Source organism: Engystomops pustulosus, chromosome 1 (genome assembly GCF_040894005.1).
Source record: "Engystomops pustulosus chromosome 1, aEngPut4.maternal, whole genome shotgun sequence".
In the NCBI taxonomy this organism is placed as follows: Eukaryota; Metazoa; Chordata; class Amphibia; order Anura; family Leptodactylidae; genus Engystomops; species Engystomops pustulosus.
The window spans coordinates 112,864,851-112,889,868 of NC_092411.1; the positions used below are offsets into that span (position 1 = coordinate 112,864,851).

Here is a 25,018-nt window from a genome sequence, read left to right on the forward strand (position 1 = left end):
AGAGACAGCGGGGCACAGAGACAGCGGGGCACAGAGACAGCGGGGCACAGAGACAGCGGGGCACAGAGACAGCGGGGCACAGAGACAGCGGGGCACAGAGACAGCGGGGCACAGAGACAGCGGGGCACAGAGACAGCGGGGCACAGAGACAGCGGGGCACAGAGACAGCGGGGCACAGAGACAGCGGGGCACAGAGACAGCGGGGCACAGAGACAGCGGGGCACAGAGACAGCGGGGCACAGAGACAGCGGGGCACAGAGACAGCGGGGCACAGAGACAGCGGGGCACAGAGACAGCGGGGCACAGAGACAGCGGGGCACAGAGACAGCGGGGCACAGAGACAGCGGGGCACAGAGACAGCGGGGCACAGAGACAGCGGGGCACAGAGACAGCGGGGCACAGAGACAGCGGGGCACAGAGACAGCGGGGCACAGAGACAGCGGGGCACAGAGACAGCGGGGCACAGAGACAGCGGGGCACAGAGACAGCGGGGCACAGAGACAGCGGGGCACAGAGACAGCGGGGCACAGAGACAGCGGGGCACAGAGACAGCGGGGCACAGAGACAGCGGGGCACAGAGACAGCGGGGCACAGAGACAGCGGGGCACAGAGACAGCGGGGCACAGAGACAGCGGGGCACAGAGACAGCGGGGCACAGAGACAGCGGGGCACAGAGACAGCGGGGCACAGAGACAGCGGGGCACAGAGACAGCGGGGCACAGAGACAGCGGGGCACAGAGACAGCGGGGCACAGAGACAGCGGGGCACAGAGACAGCGGGGCACAGAGACAGCGGGGCACAGAGACAGCGGGGCACAGAGACAGCGGGGCACAGAGACAGCGGGGCACAGAGACAGCGGGGCACAGAGACAGCGGGGCACAGAGACAGCGGGGCACAGAGACAGCGGGGCACAGAGACAGCGGGGCACAGAGACAGCGGGGCACAGAGACAGCGGGGCACAGAGACAGCGGGGCACAGAGACAGCGGGGCACAGAGACAGCGGGGCACAGAGACAGCGGGGCACAGAGACAGCGGGGCACAGAGACAGCGGGGCACAGAGACAGCGGGGCACAGAGACAGCGGGGCACAGAGACAGCGGGGCACAGAGACAGCGGGGCACAGAGACAGCGGGGCACAGAGACAGCGGGGCACAGAGACAGCGGGGCACAGAGACAGCGGGGCACAGAGACAGCGGGGCACAGAGACAGCGGGGCACAGAGACAGCGGGGCACAGAGACAGCGGGGCACAGAGACAGCGGGGCACAGAGACAGCGGGGCACAGAGACAGCGGGGCACAGAGACAGCGGGGCACAGAGACAGCGGGGCACAGAGACAGCGGGGCACAGAGACAGCGGGGCACAGAGACAGCGGGGCACAGAGACAGCGGGGCACAGAGACAGCGGGGCACAGAGACAGCGGGGCACAGAGACAGCGGGGCACAGAGACAGCGGGGCACAGAGACAGCGGGGCACAGAGACAGCGGGGCACAGAGACAGCGGGGCACAGAGACAGCGGGGCACAGAGACAGCGGGGCACAGAGACAGCGGGGCACAGAGACAGCGGGGCACAGAGACAGCGGGGCACAGAGACAGCGGGGCACAGAGACAGCGGGGCACAGAGACAGCGGGGCACAGAGACAGCGGGGCACAGAGACAGCGGGGCACAGAGACAGCGGGGCACAGAGACAGCGGGGCACAGAGACAGCGGGGCACAGAGACAGCGGGGCACAGAGACAGCGGGGCACAGAGACAGCGGGGCACAGAGACAGCGGGGCACAGAGACAGCGGGGCACAGAGACAGCGGGGCACAGAGACAGCGGGGCACAGAGACAGCGGGGCACAGAGACAGCGGGGCACAGAGACAGCGGGGCACAGAGACAGCGGGGCACAGAGACAGCGGGGCACAGAGACAGCGGGGCACAGAGACAGCGGGGCACAGAGACAGCGGGGCACAGAGACAGCGGGGCACAGAGACAGCGGGGCACAGAGACAGCGGGGCACAGAGACAGCGGGGCACAGAGACAGCGGGGCACAGAGACAGCGGGGCACAGAGACAGCGGGGCACAGAGACAGCGGGGCACAGAGACAGCGGGGCACAGAGACAGCGGGGCACAGAGACAGCGGGGCACAGAGACAGCGGGGCACAGAGACAGCGGGGCACAGAGACAGCGGGGCACAGAGACAGCGGGGCACAGAGACAGCGGGGCACAGAGACAGCGGGGCACAGAGACAGCGGGGCACAGAGACAGCGGGGCACAGAGACAGCGGGGCACAGAGACAGCGGGGCACAGAGACAGCGGGGCACAGAGACAGCGGGGCACAGAGACAGCGGGGCACAGAGACAGCGGGGCACAGAGACAGCGGGGCACAGAGACAGCGGGGCACAGAGACAGCGGGGCACAGAGACAGCGGGGCACAGAGACAGCGGGGCACAGAGACAGCGGGGCACAGAGACAGCGGGGCACAGAGACAGCGGGGCACAGAGACAGCGGGGCACAGAGACAGCGGGGCACAGAGACAGCGGGGCACAGAGACAGCGGGGCACAGAGACAGCGGGGCACAGAGACAGCGGGGCACAGAGACAGCGGGGCACAGAGACAGCGGGGCACAGAGACAGCGGGGCACAGAGACAGCGGGGCACAGAGACAGCGGGGCACAGAGACAGCGGGGCACAGAGACAGCGGGGCACAGAGACAGCGGGGCACAGAGACAGCGGGGCACAGAGACAGCGGGGCACAGAGACAGCGGGGCACAGAGACAGCGGGGCACAGAGACAGCGGGGCACAGAGACAGCGGGGCACAGAGACAGCGGGGCACAGAGACAGCGGGGCACAGAGACAGCGGGGCACAGAGACAGCGGGGCACAGAGACAGCGGGGCACAGAGACAGCGGGGCACAGAGACAGCGGGGCACAGAGACAGCGGGGCACAGAGACAGCGGGGCACAGAGACAGCGGGGCACAGAGACAGCGGGGCACAGAGACAGCGGGGCACAGAGACAGCGGGGCACAGAGACAGCGGGGCACAGAGACAGCGGGGCACAGAGACAGCGGGGCACAGAGACAGCGGGGCACAGAGACAGCGGGGCACAGAGACAGCGGGGCACAGAGACAGCGGGGCACAGAGACAGCGGGGCACAGAGACAGCGGGGCACAGAGACAGCGGGGCACAGAGACAGCGGGGCACAGAGACAGCGGGGCACAGAGACAGCGGGGCACAGAGACAGCGGGGCACAGAGACAGCGGGGCACAGAGACAGCGGGGCACAGAGACAGCGGGGCACAGAGACAGCGGGGCACAGAGACAGCGGGGCACAGAGACAGCGGGGCACAGAGACAGCGGGGCACAGAGACAGCGGGGCACAGAGACAGCGGGGCACAGAGACAGCGGGGCACAGAGACAGCGGGGCACAGAGACAGCGGGGCACAGAGACAGCGGGGCACAGAGACAGCGGGGCACAGAGACAGCGGGGCACAGAGACAGCGGGGCACAGAGACAGCGGGGCACAGAGACAGCGGGGCACAGAGACAGCGGGGCACAGAGACAGCGGGGCACAGAGACAGCGGGGCACAGAGACAGCGGGGCACAGAGACAGCGGGGCACAGAGACAGCGGGGCACAGAGACAGCGGGGCACAGAGACAGCGGGGCACAGAGACAGCGGGGCACAGAGACAGCGGGGCACAGAGACAGCGGGGCACAGAGACAGCGGGGCACAGAGACAGCGGGGCACAGAGACAGCGGGGCACAGAGACAGCGGGGCACAGAGACAGCGGGGCACAGAGACAGCGGGGCACAGAGACAGCGGGGCACAGAGACAGCGGGGCACAGAGACAGCGGGGCACAGAGACAGCGGGGCACAGAGACAGCGGGGCACAGAGACAGCGGGGCACAGAGACAGCGGGGCACAGAGACAGCGGGGCACAGAGACAGCGGGGCACAGAGACAGCGGGGCACAGAGACAGCGGGGCACAGAGACAGCGGGGCACAGAGACAGCGGGGCACAGAGACAGCGGGGCACAGAGACAGCGGGGCACAGAGACAGCGGGGCACAGAGACAGCGGGGCACAGAGACAGCGGGGCACAGAGACAGCGGGGCACAGAGACAGCGGGGCACAGAGACAGCGGGGCACAGAGACAGCGGGGCACAGAGACAGCGGGGCACAGAGACAGCGGGGCACAGAGACAGCGGGGCACAGAGACAGCGGGGCACAGAGACAGCGGGGCACAGAGACAGCGGGGCACAGAGACAGCGGGGCACAGAGACAGCGGGGCACAGAGACAGCGGGGCACAGAGACAGCGGGGCACAGAGACAGCGGGGCACAGAGACAGCGGGGCACAGAGACAGCGGGGCACAGAGACAGCGGGGCACAGAGACAGCGGGGCACAGAGACAGCGGGGCACAGAGACAGCGGGGCACAGAGACAGCGGGGCACAGAGACAGCGGGGCACAGAGACAGCGGGGCACAGAGACAGCGGGGCACAGAGACAGCGGGGCACAGAGACAGCGGGGCACAGAGACAGCGGGGCACAGAGACAGCGGGGCACAGAGACAGCGGGGCACAGAGACAGCGGGGCACAGAGACAGCGGGGCACAGAGACAGCGGGGCACAGAGACAGCGGGGCACAGAGACAGCGGGGCACAGAGACAGCGGGGCACAGAGACAGCGGGGCACAGAGACAGCGGGGCACAGAGACAGCGGGGCACAGAGACAGCGGGGCACAGAGACAGCGGGGCACAGAGACAGCGGGGCACAGAGACAGCGGGGCACAGAGACAGCGGGGCACAGAGACAGCGGGGCACAGAGACAGCGGGGCACAGAGACAGCGGGGCACAGAGACAGCGGGGCACAGAGACAGCGGGGCACAGAGACAGCGGGGCACAGAGACAGCGGGGCACAGAGACAGCGGGGCACAGAGACAGCGGGGCACAGAGACAGCGGGGCACAGAGACAGCGGGGCACAGAGACAGCGGGGCACAGAGACAGCGGGGCACAGAGACAGCGGGGCACAGAGACAGCGGGGCACAGAGACAGCGGGGCACAGAGACAGCGGGGCACAGAGACAGCGGGGCACAGAGACAGCGGGGCACAGAGACAGCGGGGCACAGAGACAGCGGGGCACAGAGACAGCGGGGCACAGAGACAGCGGGGCACAGAGACAGCGGGGCACAGAGACAGCGGGGCACAGAGACAGCGGGGCACAGAGACAGCGGGGCACAGAGACAGCGGGGCACAGAGACAGCGGGGCACAGAGACAGCGGGGCACAGAGACAGCGGGGCACAGAGACAGCGGGGCACAGAGACAGCGGGGCACGGAGACAGCGGGGCACGGAGACAGCGGGGCACGGAGACAGCGGGGCACGGAGACAGCGGGGCACGGAGACAGCGGGGCACGGAGACAGCGGGGCACGGAGACAGCGGGGCACGGAGACAGCGGGGCACGGAGACAGCGGGGCACGGAGACAGCGGGGCACGGAGACAGCGGGGCACGGAGACAGCGGGGCACGGAGACAGCGGGGCACGGAGACAGCGGGGCACGGAGAGAGCGGGGCACGGAGAGAGCGGGGCACGGAGAGAGCGGGGCACGGAGAGAGCGGGGCACGGAGAGAGCTGGGCACGGAAACAGCTGGGCACGGAGACAGCGGGGCACGGAAACAGCGGGGCACGGAAACAGCGGGGCACGGAAACAGCGGGGCACGGAGACAGCGGGGCACGGAGAGAGCGGGGCACGGAGAGAGCGGGGCACGGAGACAGCGGGGCACGGAGACAGCGGGGCACGGAGACAGCGGGGCACGGAGACAGCGTATCTCCCGACAAGTAAGCAGATGTGCCGAACATCTGCAATCTATTCTTCACTGTGTTTTTCACTTAAATGATCCTGTGTTCACTGTTTTTATTCTATTCCTCACTGTTCTTCACATCTGCTAACTTGTCGGGAGATAATATACGCGCGGAACAGTGAAGAATAGATTGCAGATGTTTGCATACATCTGCTAACTTATCAGAAGACATTCTTTTTAAATTAATTAACACATTTTATTCCCGAACCATGGTCCCTTTGAAAAATGCTCGGGTCTCCCATTGACTTCAATGGGGCTCGTTACTCGAAACGAGCACTCGAACATCTGGAAATGTTCGGCTCGAGTAACGAGCACCCGAGCATTTTAGTGCTCGCTCATCTCTAATTACAAACCCTGAAACAAGTTATTACATTGCATGGGTTAACTGGACTCATGTATCAGGCTGCTTCTACAGAGAAAAGGAAATGGAGAGAAAAAAAAAAAAAAAAATCCTCACTAAAAAAAAGCCCAACCTAATTAAAACCAGCTCCTTGTGCAGCCGCGGCTTTGATTTAGCTTATTTACACATTAACTTCAGCCTCCTTTTGGAAAATCCAGTCTATTCAGTGGAAGACGCAGGGCCTTTTATCTGCCCTGGACAGCATTTTCTCCAGCAGATGAAGTAGATGCCGATTGATTTGCTGTCGAGCATGGTAAATTAATAGCAACAAATTGCTGAGGGCCCAGCTCGCTGCTTCACTATGCTTCGGCAGTTTTGCTTTATTTGCTCCATGATGGGCAGCAGTCAGCCCTCTTCAAGTCAATTTCTTCTTAACAACCTGCAATACTTTTCAATGGTGAAAATAGAGCTATTCCTTGTAAGTCAAAAATCAATATCCTATAGCCCTTAGAAAATGCTAAACAAGCAGTATTGGCAATCCACTTGGTACTAGAGGGTATCAGATATAAAGCAAATCCATACAGCCTCCCTCCTTCAAGTTATTACAGTTTGCTAAAAGGATTCTAATGCCATTTATCATCATTTGCCATCGACTGCTGCATCTACAATTATGACATCCTATCAGGCTGCCGAGCCCTTTCATGTCTGCCCAATTAATATTTCAGCAGCACTTCAAAATGGCTGTTGCCCGGGTCTAGCAATAAAATTTACATGGCAAGAGCAACAGATTCATTTTCAATAGGCACGGCTGCATTTAACCCCTTGCACTCAGCATGTCAGACCCAGGGTATGACATTTCCAGAATAGCGAAGCCGCACATTAACTATTTATTGCAGGCATATTGAGAAGGTAAACGGACAGGACTCCTTTGCTATACAGGGTTCTATGCAGTATCCCTTATATAATCCTATAGGGAGGTGTGCCATCCCAGGACACAGACACAACCAAGCCTTACGTATATATATTTTACGTGCATTTTCCATTCAGGGCTGCTGCTATTTACTCAGTTTCCAAAATTTAAATTAATTATGTTCTCAAACATAATTGTTAAAAATTGGCAACATTACACAGGCTTAATTAAGATTAAATCCAATTTACTAAATGTACTTTAATTGCTACTAATTGCATTAGCTTTCCTTTCAGAATGACAAATTCCCCATAGGTTTCGCTTTAATAGTCTTCTATCAAAATCAACACTGGATGACTGATGATGAGCATCAAAACAAGGGGAGGGCTCAGCTCAAAACATCGACCCCCACATAGCCACAGCCGCGCGGTTATCCTTTCATCAATTTGCCAAGTCTCAATCACGAGGCTTCATTTTCAGTCCTGATGAAATAATATCCATCAGTACAAAAAATAAATAAATAAGGGAGGAGGAACAAAAAATAAATAAATATATATAACCTCATAATACAATTCACAGAAAAGAAATAAGTCACAAGACGCAATAGGTTTAAAATAGCAGGGTCACCAATTACTAGGGGGTCTCTGGAGAACCCTGCTCTTGAACCCTGAGAGGCATAAATCTAATAAGCCTGGCCCGATCTGTAGCACTCTGTCCAATTATGCCGCAGGGCAACTTCACAGAATTATAACCTGCTTTCTATTACAAGGGTATCGAGTAAGTACATCTGGATGAGTGCCTGAGAGGAACCAAGGCCGTCTGTCTAGTGGAAGAAAACAAAGACAGATATAACCCCCCCTCCCTTCCCCCTCTGTCCCCTCCCTTCCCTCTTCGGCTTTGGTGAAAAGAGGAGGAAGCGAAGATTAAAAAGGAATATAGTAAGTAGGTGGTTTTGCGGGGCTGTCTGTAGTTCTTAATGCGATAAACAGCCTGCAGGATTTTGTGTAAGATTGCATTTAAGGAAGGCTGTATAAAGATCAATTTTGGAGTAGAAGGGAGATTATGAAGCTTCTCTTTTAAGCTGTAAAAATCAAGGCAAAGCAAGAAGGCAGGGTGGAAATATGACAGCATAATCTGCCTCATAAAATTCAGCAAATTCCCTCATAAAGAAATAGGAAGGGGGAAAAAAATAAATAAATAAAGGGAAATGATATTGCGCCGCGTCTTAAAAACATATTTGGAAAAACAAGATTCAACATGACATTAGCCACTAAATCTTAAATCATTAAACTCCTTAAAGCGACTAATTAATTTCCCGGCTGCAAACAGTGACACGGAGAATTTAGAGCGGGTATCACGGCTAAACACTGATAATTACTAAGCAGGTCTGATGCAGCAATTCACTGGGGCCATCAGGAATTGATGAAGTCCACAAGTATTACCGCCTTGTTTACATTACTAATTTGAACAAAAACGACAGTAATGGAAAATTATATTCTAATTAAACTTAATCCGCGCTAATCCTCTATTCCAATCATAATTACACATACAACTTCCCCATTAAAGTGCAAGCGCAAACCCTTCACATAATTGTTCTTACAATGTTTGGAATTAAAATGTCATTTATCTCACAAATTCGGAATCAACAATGGGGTGTGATTGCTTTGATTTCAGCACAATTAGCCCTTTAAGCGACGCTCTTCTATTTCCGTTCCTTAAAACACATGCATTTTTCATAAACATTTCTTCACCCACGTTGCAGCAATCCAGCTGTCAAGACATACAAACAGAACGGAGCTCGCCACAACACAAAAAACGCGTCACCCAAAATTTACAGGGATGCAAATGAGGCGCGCTGGTAAGGGTAGCTCCACGTCTCCATAGAATAATCGAAACGCCAACATTCCACAGTAGCCGTAATCTACCTCAAGTGCAGTCTCTTAACACCTGTGATAATATTACAGGATGCCCACAAGGCAAACTAAAGTTTCAACCTTCTGGTTTTTTTTCTCCCAAATTCTTAAAATTGTCCATTAACAGGAATGTGCGGGGAATACATTCACAGCCAGAGGAAGTGGAAGTAGATCAACGTACCTGTTTATGCATCTCAATATTCAGCCCGTACGACATTTCATAATACTACAGGGGGGAGAGAAGAAAGAGAAAGCCCATTAGACAACCTTGGAGTGACGACGGCTTCTTAGAAGTGCTAGGATATGACAGAGGACCACACCGAATCTACAATCCTTTAACCTATAATCCAGCTCTTGCCTCCAGCAACACGAGTCTGGTATGTAAAAAGCTTAAAAGAGAAATAGAAGAGGACATATTCCTTCTTACCATCACATAATGCCGCTGCATTTCCGTCTTCTCACTGGCCAGTTTTTCACATTCCAGCTTTAAGCTACACAAAGCAATGACAAAAATGGTCATATTTACACGGCACTGACTTTTACCACAGCGATCTGAGCGCTGCCATCAACCACACAGAACTAGGGCTGGTTTATGTTCCCGTCAAGTACTGGCTCCAAACGTCTTCCCTCTATGATCAAAATGCAATTAACCCTTTCTTCTTTCAAGTCCCTTACAGACAGCCATAGAGATGGGGTTTCAGACAACAAGCTGTCCAGGCTGGCTGTGGGTATCGACAACTGACAACCCACCCACCATTAACAGCCACTCCTGAAGAAGGGTAAATGGCCCTACAATTGTAAAGAAGGGTAACATATACACATTCTATCCATCTCTATATTTATCTCATTGGAGCATCTTACCAGCACGTCCCAATTCCTTTAATCCTTTCACTATTGCTGTGGCATGTATTGCATGTTATTCAAATCAAAGGGGATTAAACTATGTAATCCAACATTGTAAACAGAAGAAGGAATGAAAGATTCACTGATTGAGGTAACCTTTCTTAGGCTGGAATACCCCCTCCCCCAATGACAGAGAAAGCATAAGGAACACCATCTACCCATCATGAGCATAATATCCATGAGATCATGGCACGGTCTATGAGACCTGTTTATTACACTGGGCCATTGGAGGCGGGGAATAACATCAAAGTAATTAACGCCATTCTGTGTGTATGTGGGAGATTATCATGACAAGTCTTGGCTAATCTACTACCTGTCAGGATAATACTCGCCTCCCACTGCCGGTAGTTACTTTGATGTTAACCTTTGTCATCATTTGACAAGTGTAATAGGTTGGATTTACATGTAGCCATTTCCCCAATGATCAAGGAGTGTCAGTTTATGGAGTTATATCTATGTGTAAACTATCGTCTTCATCAGATCAGTTTATCGATTGACCTACATGAAATCCTAATCGTTCGTCTTACGCTGGACAGCTTGGAAACAGGCAATAAAGGGGATCTCTGTTATTACATCATTATTCTAGCATATATATGGCATTCCACAGAAATCTGGAATTATGCTACATTGCACTCCCAAGTGCCATAAAGCAGATTTTTTTTTCCCTTTGCTTATATGTAACTTATTTATTAATTCCAGTTAGTATCCAGTATTGAATGCCAAGGATTTTTTTTTCTGCTCAGCAGGATATCAACTACATCCCACTCTTATGTTGCCAAAGGCTGCTTAATCATGTTTACCATGGAGAGCCAGCGAGCCTTTTAAAGCACTCACCTCTGATCTTAAGCACTGGAGGAGGTAATCCACACAGGTGAGATCACCTCCAGGTAAACTTCAGCAGTGCATTTGTCCCATTGTTGTAACAGTTCAGCAGTTTATAATAGCACATAATAGCTATACTCTACCACATATTTGGCTTTGAGGAGTGAAGGTGTTTTAACTCGTATTTCCTATAGGAAAAGGCCAAACCCTTTCAACGGTTAACGCCTTAAGTACACATACATAAAAAAAACTGACAACAAGGGCTAAGCAAATACAAGGATCAGCTAAAGTAAACAGTATTACCTGTGGTACTGAGCCTGTAAAAACTGAAACTCCTCCTTAATCCGATCACACGACTCGGATATGGTGAATTTGAAGGGCTGAGCTGGCTGATGCGGAGCCTAAAACAATAAATATTAATTATGAAATGATCGGGCTAGGCTACTTCTCTGCCAGGAAGGCGTGGGGATGTCTTATAAAAACCAGAGGATTAGACGCTTTGCACAGAACCAAAGTCCACGAATTGTAAAGAGATTACAAGCACAAAAGCTCCATCCCCCCCCCCCCATCATCATAACCATATAATAAATGAATAAAAGGCCATATGGAAGAGACAGATGTTTGGGGGGGCGTAATGATTTTGGAGAGTCCAATAAAGATTGGCAGCCTGGGACGTATGAAAAATATATTGGAATCTACGTATCAAAAGTATTCAAATAATTAAGATGTACCTGTTCTCTACCAGAAAACCTCACCCATGATTTCATACACGATATACTTATATAAATGATGTGTACATACACCCAAGTCCGCCACCTGTCATAGGTAATGATGAGATACACTAAGAGGGGAAAGGTTTTCCTGTCTCAGATGAAAATGGCTACAAGCGGGCATCTCATTCCTTCTCTAAGGTCATTTGCCAGAGAGAGAAGATCAGATCATTTGGGCGGGGGGACGTCTCCCTGGCTACACAATAGTGTATTAAAGGATCACTCTATGTTTCAATTACATTGGACGCAATAGCCGGAAACGCACGGACCCAACTTGCTAGGACGCGGCCTCCATTGTGGCTATTGGACTCAATTCACTTCCTGCCCCTGGCATCCAGGTGCCCATCTCTACCAGATGGAAAGTAAACTCCAATGGAAATGAGGTGGCAGATGAGAAAGCACACAAGCCAACATGAGCACAGGGGAGGGGGCAGAGCTGCCCCATACCCTCCAGCGGGGCACAATGGCTTCTGTCCCGTCCCTGCTGTCACATAATGGCTGCAGATGAGGGACATGAGGGGAGGGGTCACGACTGCACACAGGACCACCGGCGACTACACAAAGGCAGCTACTCACCGGGTGCCTGGACTGGGGGTACATCTTGCTCAGGTCTCGAATCATCCAAGCCGCTGGTTAGGTGCCTCTCCCAGGAGCACGGAGGTTCATTGACTAATTGGCGGAGAGGAGAGGGGGATCCCCAGCGGGGAGAGGGAGCAGAGACACAGGGAGGAGGAGGCGGAGGAGGGAGCGTGTGATCCGGCTAATGACACAGCTGCCCCCGGCTTAATAGCGATGTTACTGCCCAGCAGCCGGAGGATCCCCCGAGCCAAACCTTCCACATTCCACGGGGGAGGGATCGCTCACGACGACCCCGCTCTCATTGTCTGCTCCGTGTGACAGATCCCGAACAAAGCAGAGAACTTTCCGGCGACCAAGTTGACGGCTTTCTCCTCCCGTCCGTTCCCGTGTGCAGCAGATGGAGCGTCGTCCGATCTTTCCAACCCTTAAATCCCAATCATCGGCTGAAATCTCTCTTGTTTTATTCTCTCTTCCAACTCAGCCCAGGTCTCCGCGAGCGCTCAGCCCCAGCCACACACAAATCAGCAGAGGAGGTAAAATGAAGGCGAGGAGGAGGGGGGACGCCTGGAGGAAAAAAAAAAGCCCCACACAAGCCAGGCTACCGCTCTCAGCAGCTCCAACAACACGCTCTGTGTAGGTGACTTCTATGACCAAATTTAGCAGCAGCAAATCATTAACATTCTGATACATATTCACAACATTGAGGCGAGACACCCACTCCTGCCGGGACTTGTAGTTCGCAGACGGGCCATTCCGCTATGACTAGTATACGTGTAATACGTGCTTTAAACTACAACTCCCAAGATTCATTGCCACAATCAGTCCCGCCCAAGGACCTCAACACTTAGTCTCGCTGACCAATTGGAAGCATAGGAACGTTAATCGCCGCTCTCCAATGACTGCCTATCATTTCTTAGCTGCTCCAATAGTAGGAAGGCGAGGAGCAGCTGTCAGTGGCTTACCCCCACGTGGGGTACAGACGAATCCAATTTATCCTTCTCCTCTTCGGCCTACCTCCTTAGTCCAATGGGCTTCGGAGTCTGACATAAGCCCCTCCCTGGGCGGTGTGATAAGTGGGACGAGGGCTGGAACTTCTCATAACGAGCCTTCGAACAGGGGAAACATTTGTCCGGCTGTCAATCAAAGTAACGTGGGGCCGCTCTCGCTGCTAGTGTGTGGATGAGCTGCTGCTGCTCTGTGTGGCAATCTGTGGTGAAAACAAGCATGGAGGCATGAGGAGCAGGGGAGGAGGGGGCTTGTACTCCTCCATTACCGCACGTCCTCCTCCCTTGTCCTATGTTAGCTATCAGCCACATCAAGGAATGCTGGCTAATTAGAGTCCGGTGTCTCCTTAAAGAGACAAGAGCAGCCTTGTGCAGCGTGCTGAGAAATCCATGCTAAGCGCACACACCGCGGAGGGATCCGGTAGAAGCCACTTCCCTTGGCTCATACCAATTTTACGCGCCACTGGAGCTGCCATAATTTTCCTGTGAAAAAAAGAGGGGGAGGAGGGAGAAGCTGTTCTGTGCTATTTACAGCCCCAACAAGCTGCTCGGATGGCTGCGCCCCTAACCCGCCCGAGGGGGGCTCAATTGACTCGCTGTGCCATGCTCTGCACGCATCACCGGCTGCCAGCCTCGTCCTGTACGGCTGGATGCGTGTGGCCCTGTGTGCCCGGGCACTGGCAGCACATCTCAGGTCCTGACCCTTCACACGATACGCTTCCATTCACACTGCACTGCGGTATTATCGGGGCACATCTAATGACTACAGCCTCTTAGGAGAAAATGTTTTCTTTTGTTTTAGTAAATTATAAAAATCAAAAAAAATTATACTGACATCTAGTGGCCAAACGAACTACACTGCAAAAAAAAAAAAAAAAAACCTAAAAATGGAGCTTAAGGGAGAATTTGTAGTGAGAATTCCATAAATTCCTTAAAAAGGCGGACTACATAACCCAGCATGCTGCATGGTATTATCCGGTGAAATGTTGGGCACCAATGGAGTACGTATAAGACCATGTGTAGGAGATATACAATTCTTACGAATGATGCACACTGCAGAGGTGGGGGACATATCATGGTCAGATCATGCGCCAGTCCTCCTGCAGCTTAGAGAGGGCCTCACTACAACGAGGGTATGTCACTGGCGCCTGAATGAATCTCTCCTTAAGAAGCCCTTGGTCAGAGATGAGTTAAATGGGGCCTTGCGGGAGTATTTTCAGTTTAACGAGAAGTCGATTCCCTCCATTCCGGTGATGTGGGAAGCTCATAAAGCGGTCTTCCGAGGCCACTACATTGAGCAGGGGTCCAGGTTGAAAAAGAATAGGGCCCATTTAGAGAAAGAGCTAAGAAAAGAAATCGATAAGCAGGAGGCAGCCTTGTTGGCCAAACCAACAAGGCGAAGGCTTAAACAGCTAATTGAGGTTAGGGAACAGTTGCGTGAGGTCCAGACCCAGGAGGTAGAGAAACTGCTGGTGTTTACTAAGCAACGGTACTATGAGCAGGCAAATAAACACCATTCACTCCTGGCAAAGCAGCTGAGGGAGAGAAGAGATCACCAAATTCCCCATATTATACGAGACTCTGGAGGCAACTCTTTGCATGACCCGAGGGCTATTGCCTCTCGATTTCAAGAATTTTACGCCAAACTGTACTCCTTACCAAATACCCTGCCATTGGATGAGGGCAGTAGGAAAAAGCTGCTAGTAGATTTCTTGAACTCTTGCTCCCTTCCGGGTCTCCCCTTGGAGGCTATTGAGGCACTTGGCTCAGAATTAACATTGGAGGAGATAGAGGAAGTGATTAAAGGAATGCCCAACGGGAAATCTCCGGGTCCGGATGGACTCACATATCTTTATTATCAGACCTTCTCCCCTGTGTTGTTGCCGCATATGACAAAGGTGTTTAATGCGTTCTTACAAGGCGAGCCCATGCCTACAACGTTTACCCACTCCTATATCACCCTTATCCCCAAGCCGGGGAAAGATGCGACTGACTGTGCTAATTACAGGCCGATTGCACTTCTGAACGCTGATTTGAAAATATTCACAAAATTGCTAGCCAATCGCCTGATCCAATGGATCCCCCAGGTTATCCATAAAGACCAAGTGGGCTTTGTGCCGGGGCGTCAGGGTGGCGACAACACGAGGAGAACAATTGATCTTATTGATATAGTTAACAAACAAAACGACCAGGCCTTGATTCTTAGTCTAGACGCTGAGAAGGCGTTTGATCGCCTCAGCTGGCCTTTCATGTTTCAAGTGCTAGAACATATTGGAATAAAAGGCCCCTTTCTCCAGGCTCTGAGGGGGTTGTACTCAAACCCTACTGCAGAAATTAAGCTTCCGCACGCATCCTCCCCACCTCTGCAGATAAGGAATGGTACTCGTCAGGGTTGCCCACTCTCTCCTCTCTTATTCATACTTTGCATTGAACCCCTGGCCTCCGCTATCCGACAAGACCCTAATATTCATGGTATTATGGTCAGAGATAGGGAATTCAAATTGTCCTTATTTGCAGACGACATCCTGCTCACTATAACTCAACCCCTAATCTCTCTGCCTAACCTACAAGCGCGGTTACAGCAGTATGGTCGTCTATCTGGTTACAAAGTAAATACCTCAAAGACAGAAGCGCTACCCCTTAACCTTACCCAACCATTGGTGGATCAATTGCAAGCAACATTCCGATATAATTGGAAAGTTGAAGCTATTAAGTACCTGGGGATACTCCTGACCCCCTCCTATAACACACTTTATGGACAGAACTTCCCTGATAGTTTCAGAGAAATAAGGACTCTGTTGGACAACTGGAATAGTCTTCCCCTTTCCCTTTTTGGCAGGATAGCAGCGGTAAAAATGACCATCTTACCTAAGCTGCTTTACCTCTTTGAAACCCTGCCGGTGCCGGTTCCGTTGGGAGCCCTACGATCCCTGCAAGCATCAATTCTACATTTTATTTGGGCCAAAAAGAGACACAGAGTATCCAAGTCTGTGCTAATATCCCATAAATCCAGGGGCGGATTATCGGTGCCGGACCTCACCAGATACTACTGGGCAACACACCTGCGACGAATTCCAGCGTGGTCCACCTTGCCGGCATTCTCCAAATGGATGGAGATTGAGAAACTATGGATGGCTCCTTTCCACCCCAATTCTTACCTATGGCCTGAGGAGGCGCCTACATTGCCTGAACCCCAATTGGGTCCCATCTCATTCACGATCAAATTGTGGAGGACCTGTGTGACCAGGTTTCCGCTGGTATCCCAATGCTCCCCTATGCAGTCTTTCTTACACACCCCTCTAATGCAACAGGCTGGAGTTGGGCAGGAAATTAAGCCATGGCACGAGAAGGGATTGTTTAGGTTCGCAGACATAGTAGACTACAGAGATAGGAAGATTTTACCGTTCCCTGCCTTGCAGGATAAATTCCATCTTCCACACACAGCCAACTTCTACTACATTCGCATTAGACACCTCCTGCAATCCCTAAGCAATACTGAAATGGTCTCGGTGCCCACTGCGTTTGAGCACATTTGCAAAACTGCTACCCACACCTCTGGTCTTATATCAGACATCTATATGATACTATTACACCCCAGATCAGATGATCCCATAGCACATCCGTATATGGCCAAGTGGGAAAGTATAGTGGGGGGTCCAATATCCCAAGATACGTGGCGGATGATTTGGAATAGGGCAGCTAAAACCTCTCTGTGCGCTACACATAAGGAGAATCAGTACAAGCTGATGTTGCAGTGGTATCATACCCCGTCCTTGTTGCACAGATTATTTCCAGACACGCCGGATACCTGCTGGCGATGTGGTTCGCCCGGGGGAACTCTTCAACACATCTTCTGGACATGCCCATTGGTGCAGCCCTTCTGGCAGGAGGTAAAGACTCTTCTCCGAGAGGTTGTTGCAGTGGACATTCCACTCTCCCCACTATATTATTTACTAAATGTCTCCCCCCAGCCCATGGCTAAGACGGCCACAAAATTGAGCCTGCACATACTAACAGCAGCAAGATGCTTGATAGCGCAGTTTTGGAAAAGACAAGCCCCCCCCTCCCGAATGGACCTGCTTGCTAGGATAAGGGAGACTAGAAGTATGGAATACTTGACTGCCTCCCTGAACAATCGTCTCCCATTGTTTGACAAAACCTGGGAATGTTGGGATCGATACTGGATAGAGGAGCGGACAGGAGAAGGAGAATAAAATGGTCACCCCTATTGTTTCTACCCGGATGTTAACTGTTGTCGTGGTGAGTCAGTCTGAATGTCTTTTGTCAGTTCCCCCCCCATTTTTTTCTGGACCTACTGGGCATGAGGCCTCAGAGGTCTTTGGTAATTAGTTTATCATTAGGATAATATTACACTGTTAAATTTTACACCCCCTTATGTTAATAGAGAATCTGAGCTGTCATTATCATTGGGGACAATGCTTGGTTTCTTTTTCTTTTTGTTTGTACCATTATTGAAAAATTCTAATGTGAAATACGTGCAAATTATTTGTTATACTGTTTTGAAAATGAAAATAAAAATACAATTATTTAAAAAAAAAGACCATGTGTAGTAGCTGGAAGAGATGGGTCACACTACCCCCTAGCACAGTGATGGCAAACCTTTTGGAGACAGAGTGCCCAAAGTACAACCAAAATCCACTTATTTACCGTGAAGTGCCAACATGGTATTTTAAGCAGTAACTTATTGCTACCTGTTCTTCCACATCTTTCAATTGTATCGGCCACCAATACAGATGAAAGAAGGAGGGCAAATTCAGATTATCATTGTAGCTTCTCTCCAGGGTCTCTCTGTACAGGAAGAATGCACTTCTTTCAACACATTCTTACTTTTCAAGCATCTCTTAAGTTTCCTGGGACTGCAGGAAGATTTGATGGATTTGGTCCTGTTTGGTGAACTCTGTACTGGGGCGATGTCCTGAGTGCCCACAGAAAGGGCTCTGAGTGCCACCTCTGGCACCCGTGCCATAGGTTCACCATCACTGCCCTAGAAGCAGGAGTATTTCTGGTGACCTCTCATGACTTGCCAGCGGAGGGAGGGGGGCATGCAGTTACAATCAGTGGAAGGGGAGGTGTAACATGACTTCAGTGGGCCCTGGTGCAAATCTGTAAATCCCAAATGCAGTTTCCACCCAGCAAGTCATACATAAGATTACACATAAATGCTGCACAGACCTAAACACACATAGAGGGAGCTATAGCACAGTGGCTCAGTGGTTACACTACAGTCTAGCAGCGCTGGGTTCAATTCCTATCCAGGTCAACATCTGCAAAGAGATTGTATGTTCTCTCCATGTTTGCGTGGGTTTCCTCCGACAATCCAAACACACATCGGTAGGATGATTACACTGTGAGCCCCTATCGGGACAGGGACTGATTTGGCAAGCTCTGAGTGGAGCTGTGTATATGTTTAGGTGTGCTGTATTTATTAAGGATCTATTATTATTAGATGTATTATACGCAGCGGTGCCACACCTGATGCATCTGCTGGCGGACAAGCAAACCTATGCCAGGTCCCACCTGGTGTAGTTTTGTGTAAAAACCAGAGAATGAAAGTTTGCTGTTTTTTCAAAAGGACCCCCCTCTACGACCTTTATACGCCCACATGGTGTGCAGGTAGTGTATTCACTATTTTCATCAAAAAATCATGCAGTGCGAAAGAATTTTCAATTATATCACTGTCTTTACGCTGGAAAGCTGGTGTAGAAGCAGTGATCCCAATCCCAAGGACTACACATTTGTCTGTATGAGACTATAGGAAGGAATTCATCAAGACTCTTTCCCCCCTCCCCTCCCACACCGACACCCTATATACGATACTCATATACATGTAAAACACTACCAGTATCCTATAAACGATTATACCACACTAACTATATAGTGGCCACAATATACTACTGATAATTTTTCTACCCTTGTGTCTTCAGCTCTTTAAAAAAAATCTGACTCCACACTGTACCCCTAAAGTTACCACAGTGACTTACAGTATAGTGTCTCGTGGCTAACAATTATGCCCAAATTTATATACAACATCCACTTATTTTTATACAGCAATGCAACCCTGTAATTAATTTATGTACAGCATTGGCGCTCCCACATGAATTCAAATGCAGAGCCAGCAGTCCTTCATTTGTAGTGCAGCAATAACCCACCTCCATCCAATGCTACTAACTACCGACCAGTTTCTAACCTCCCTTTCATCTCCAAACTCCTGGAACGCTTGGTCTATTCTCGACTAACCCGCTATCTCTCAGCTAACTCCCTCCTTGACCCCCTACAATCTGGTTTCCGCTCTATGTATTCCAATGAAACTGCTCTTTCTAAAGTCTCCAATGATCTCCTCACTGCAAAATCCAAAGGTGACTATTCTCTCCTCATTCTCCTGGATCTATCGGCAGCGTTCGATACTGTGGACCACCAGCTCCTCCTTAAGATGCTTCACTCCATTGGCCTTAAGGACACTTCACTCTCTTGGTTTTCTTCCTATCTCTCTGACCGCACTTTCAGTGTCTCCTTTTCTGAATCTTTCTCTTCTCATCTTCCTCTCAGTGTCGGGGTTCCTCAGGGATCAGTCCTAGGTCCTCTTCTCTCTCTATACTGCCCCCATTGGACAAACCATCAGCAGATTTGGTTTCCAGTATCATCTCTATGCTGATGACACCCAGCTATATACTTCTGCACGTAACATCACCCCTGCCTTAATCCAGAACACTAGTGAATGTCTCTCTGCTGTCTCTAACATCATGTCCTCTCTCTTCTTGAAACTTAATCTTTCTAAGACTGAACTTCTTGTCTTTCCACCATCTACTAACCAACCCAACCCTGACCTCTCCATCTCGGTCTGTGGGATCACTATAGCACCGAGGCAGCAGGCCTGCTGTCTTGGGGTTGTGCTGGACTCTGACCTCTCCTTTTTACCATATATTCAATCTCTTGCTCGCTCTTGCCGTATGCATCTCAGAAACATCTCCAGAATCCGTCCGTTTCTGACTTCTAAAATGCTAATTGTTGCTCTGATTCACTCTTGACTAGACTACTGTAACTCCCTACTAATTGGTCTTCCACTCTCTAAACTCTCTCCTCTTCAATCTATTCTTAATGCAGCAGCCAGGCTCGTCTTTCAGGCCAAACGCTACACGGATGCCTCCAGTTTGTGCCAATCACTGCAGTGGCTACCTGTCTCCTTCCGTATTCACTTTAAAATAATAACCCTAATACACAAAGCTCTGAATAATGCTGCACCTCCCTATCTCTCTTCTCTCATCTCAGTCTATCGCCCTTCCCGTGCTCTTCGATCTGCCAGTGACATTAGATTAATCTCTACCTTAATTCGAACCTCCCATGCACGTATCCACCCTCCAAAGCTTCAAACATGCTCTTAAAACCCATCTCTTTAGGCAAGCCTATCACACTCGCTAACTGCATGAAATGTCAACTCCACTTTACTAATCCATCCTATGTCCTATCTCCCATCTGTTATCTGGCAAACAGCAGATATATACCAAGCTCCAGGCTTCTCTGCAGTCTTTTTCACCTAGGACTCTGTAAATAAGATGGCGGCTGATGGCTGGTTCAAGCAGCAACATCGTTGTTTAGTAAATTATTTATTAAAATATTTTATATTGTTCCCTTATAAAGAATGGCTGGACCATTATACAACCTCTTGTGTCACCCCCTCATCCTCATAGTCTGTAAGCTCTTGTGAGCAGGGCCCTCACTCCTATTGTTCCATATGACTGTTTGTTCTTTGTAATGTAATATAGTTGTATATGTCCCCTATGATTTGTAAAGCGCTACGGAATTTGATGGCGCTATATAAATAAAGATTATTATTATTATTATATTATGTAGTGCAGCACCTCATCAGTAATCAGTATGTAGCACAAAACCCCCTTATTAATTGATAAGTAACACAACAGCACTCCACCTCGTTAATTAATATAAACACATTAAATGTAGTGTAGTAGCACCCCCTATTAAAGAGAATGTAGCACACAATCATCTCAGTAATTAATATGTAGCATAACAGCCTCCCTTATTAATACTGAGTTCAGCAGTACCCTTATGAAGTGTTCAGCAGCTCTTTTTTTTATTACTTACCGCCAGTGTGGCAAGGATCCCACAGCTTCCTTTTCTGTCTGGCTTCTTCGAGTAAAGAACACAGGTGGCCAATGATGTCATTGCGCCACCTGTGATATATACAGCGTGGATGCAGAAGTCTGCCCACAATGCTCGCATAATCAACTGTGTGTGTCTTAGAGATACAAATACAATTGATTCTCTTCCTTCCCCATTGACCAGTGATCAACTGTCTGGCAGATCAGGGCCCAGTCGTGCTCAAACCCTCTGTAACTTTAATAATTGGATCGCTTGGTCTGAGACCCAGGTTCCCCGCTGATCAGCTGTTGGAGCTATGCACCCTCCACATCACAAGCCTGCAATATCACTAGCATGGTTGCATAGTTTAAAGATTTTTTCCATTTACAAAGCTATCTGAGGGCATGTTATCTGCGGGACATGTTGGGTTTTCTAGTGGAACCAATTAGTATTATGTGACATGTACTGGGAAGCTGGAAAATAATTAAACATTTTATGAAACTGTCAATCTGTGGAATAGCCTGCCTCAGACGCTGGTCACAGAAGGGACAGCAGAGAGCTTCAAGAAGGGTCTAGATGCCTTTTTACACTTTAATAACATTGATGGTTATGTTATAAAGAGTTGTTTCCCATAAATCCATTCCTCATGCAATCCATTCCCTTCCTTGGTTGAACTTGATGGATATGTGTCTTTTTTCAACAGTATAAACTATGATACTCTGAAAAAAACATAGTTACACATAGTTGCGTTGCCATAATCTCACACTCGTAACTTTTTTATACCTAAGTGTTTAGAGACGAGCAAGGTGACATTGTGCAATGAGATGACATTTTTAATGATAAAACTTTGAAATTTGTGCCTTCTTGGAATTTTGGCATGGGATAATTGCTTTTTTTTTTTTTTGTTAGATTGAGCATTTGGGGCATGGGGATACCTAACGTTTATTGTTATACAGTTTATGTATTCTAGGGAAAGGGGGTGTGAATATCCAAAACCCTTTGGATCATAACATCTTTTTTCCTTTAAAAGGTTTGTCTGGGATTTTTTTTAAAAAAAAGCTGTATATGATTTGGGTAATATTATAGGAAATCGTGAAGCATGATAAAGGGACACTTACTCATAGATCCAGGCAATACTGTGGTGACTGTAGTAATATAATTCTATTTAGTATTCATGGCATCCCACTAAACTCAACTTTTAAAATGATAATGATCTGAAGGGGCTACAGATTCACATGCTGTTACATTGTGTAAAGAGTACTTCCCCCCACCCCCCTCATGTGTTGGAACATCTTGTCTTGCGATGAGATTACAACAGGCAGAGGGAGAGGGGAGTGTTGAGGGTAATACAGTCTAACAGCCTGTGAATCAGCAGCATGTAGGGGCTCCCGGATCCACCCTAGTAGCCTTTTAGGTTCATTAGCATAATTGAAAAGTTGATTATAACAAATATAAGAAGATTACCACAGTTACAATGCCTGGATCTATGAGTAAGTGTTCCTGGCTTGATTTTGATGATAGACCTTTGTTTGGTTACAGGGGCTGGCAGTGTGGTCCAGACCACTGCTGTATGCCTGCTACAGCCTGAAACTAATGCTGTAGCCGGTGTACGGTTGTAGGTGGGACAGCTTCCCCAGCCTCTGTAAAGAAACAAAGGCGTGGGAGTCATGTACAGTGGCATGAGTGAACAGGCGCGCCGGAGGAGGTAAGTATGTTTATTGTTTATCCCACCCACCCAAGCCATATACAACTTTTCTTTTAATTCTCAGATACCTCATTTAACTATTTAGACTGCTTCACAAATCTCTTTTTATGCGGCAAATTCAAGTACGTAGGCCTGGAAGCAGAATTGGAGTTGAAGCTTTAATATCCACACTAAACCGGTGAATAGGCAGGTTCCTAATGGGCTAGGTATATTTTAAATTTGACCCGAAGATACTCGAAGTACAAAAGTGTGTAGGAAAAATTGAAGACGGAAAAGGTCGGTGACAATCTATTTACAGCAAATAAGTGTTCTGATGACTTAGCTGAGCACAGTCTTTTCTTTAGCCCTATGTTAGCTATTTTATCAGCATGTACATGTGTGATATCTTACATGGGCAGCCATATTAGCTCTCATGCTGCTGTTTATTCAGCTACTTGGTCATATAGAGTCTTGGGATTAATAGATCAATAGAGGACAGCCAGGAAAACAGAAAATGTGTAAGAGGACAGCTGTCAACAGAAGTCTATATATGTGTTCATTTCTGACTCGCAAGCTGCCTGTTACATAGACCGTGGTTTCCAGGAAGATTGCCTTAACCAGTTGAAACCTTAAGCCATGTCTAATTTGGTCACCATCTTTGACTTCTTGTTTTGTGCATTAGAAAATGTTGAAAACTAAAGCCACAATCCCTCCTATCAACATAAGATTAAAATAGAAAGTTAAAAGGGGTTTACTTTGTAGCAAGCAAGGCAGGCTCTATGTTTGTGGTCATGTGATGGTTGTAATCGTTCAGTTAGCATCACATCACATCATTACAAAATTGTCATTTAGTGACTGTATTAAGTATTGTAAACATCAGTCACCAAATCAACGTGTAAGGGATTATCGGCAAAATGTGTTAATTGGATGAGGCTGGCCGCACTAAGTATTTCAGCCCTTATTGTTAGATTGAGTTGTCAGTTTTGGGTGTGGTCTGGAGAAATATACAAACTTTAACACCTTCACGGTTGCCACATGGCTATATATGTCCTATTTGCACATGCCCCATACAGAAAGGATATTAATAAATGCCATGACAGTGACCAAATTCAAACGCCTATACCACCAGAACCCTGGCACCTAGTGACACAATTCTGGTGTCAAATTAAACAGGAGAATCTTAAATATGATATCTGGAATGTGTATTCTGGAATGCTTCATAGAACCAGAGATATCCACTCTAAAGTTGTAGTAAAGAAATGTGATTTTTATATACCGCTTTCTATTTTTGAGATGTCAGATCCATCTCCATCCTGTAAGCTAAATGTAAAGGACTCAGCAGGAAAGACTTAGCTTGCAATTTGCAGAATTGTAGAAGTACATGCACTCAGTGGTGGAGCTACCACTGTAGCAGCTGCTGCAGTGCCCGCACAGAGGGAGGGTCCGCTCAGGACTGTCTGTTTACCTCTAGTGGCAGAGAGAGTGGGTAGCATGAAGGAAAAGGCTGAGAGCTAGGGGGATAGGGCAGATCTGCGTGTAGGGCACAGTATTATTTAGCAGAGCTCCTGCATGCAGCCAGGCACTTACCTATAGGTACCATCTGCTGCATGCTGGGCCTCTGCAAGTTCCTTCTTCCTCCGGAGAACTTTCACAGCAAACCCTGCTCCCTCACAAGCAACTTTTGGCAGAGGTAGGTGCTGGGCTGTAGTGAGAGGCCCTCAACCCCCACTGTGTAGAGTTGTGACAAGTGCTGGAGTTAGAGGAGGGAGAGAGAAAGGATGAGAAGTAAAATATACAAGAAAGACCCTCTGGCTTCTAACCCTTAAAGGGGTATTCTCGTCTGGGCATTCACATTCAGTTTCATTAATGTGCCATATGTAACATATATATACATTAGATGTTATTATCCAGGTGATTTTGAGACTGTTTTCTCGTGACACATTGTACTTCATGTTAGTTACAAAATTTAAGTGATAAGTTTTGCGTTTCCTTCTGAAAAAAAGTGAAAATTTGGCAAAAGTTTGTAAAAATTCTTCATTTTCCAAGTTTGAAATATTCTGCTTTCCAGACAGGAAGCAAAACTACCCAAAAAGCTTGATAATTAACATTTATGGAAGTTACAGGGTCGTGTCTAGGGGCAACT

At 49.7% G+C, this 25,018-nt stretch overlaps 1 protein-coding gene across 7 annotated transcripts in view; it reads right to left on the minus strand.

Moving 5' to 3' along the window:
- Positions 1-12,745, minus strand: part of LOC140131432 (transducin-like enhancer protein 4) — a 99,027-nt gene extending 86,282 nt beyond the window's left edge. For 3 of the 7 annotated variants that reach the window (XM_072150895.1, XM_072150894.1, XM_072150893.1), the window contains exons 1-4: positions 12,070-12,745; positions 11,027-11,124; positions 9,426-9,489; positions 9,180-9,224 (exon numbers count right to left, since the gene is read on the minus strand). In XM_072150895.1, the coding sequence (XP_072006996.1) occupies positions 9,180-9,224; positions 9,426-9,489; positions 11,027-11,124; positions 12,070-12,114 (252 nt within the window). In that variant the 5' untranslated portion in view covers positions 12,115-12,745. Of the gene's footprint in view, positions 1-9,179; positions 9,225-9,425; positions 9,490-9,859; positions 10,004-11,026; positions 11,125-12,069 lie in introns of those variants that run through there. The other 4 variants (XM_072150899.1, XM_072150897.1, XM_072150896.1 and 1 more) reach the window with 2 other exon arrangements.
- Positions 12,746-25,018: the final 12,273 nt, after the last annotated feature.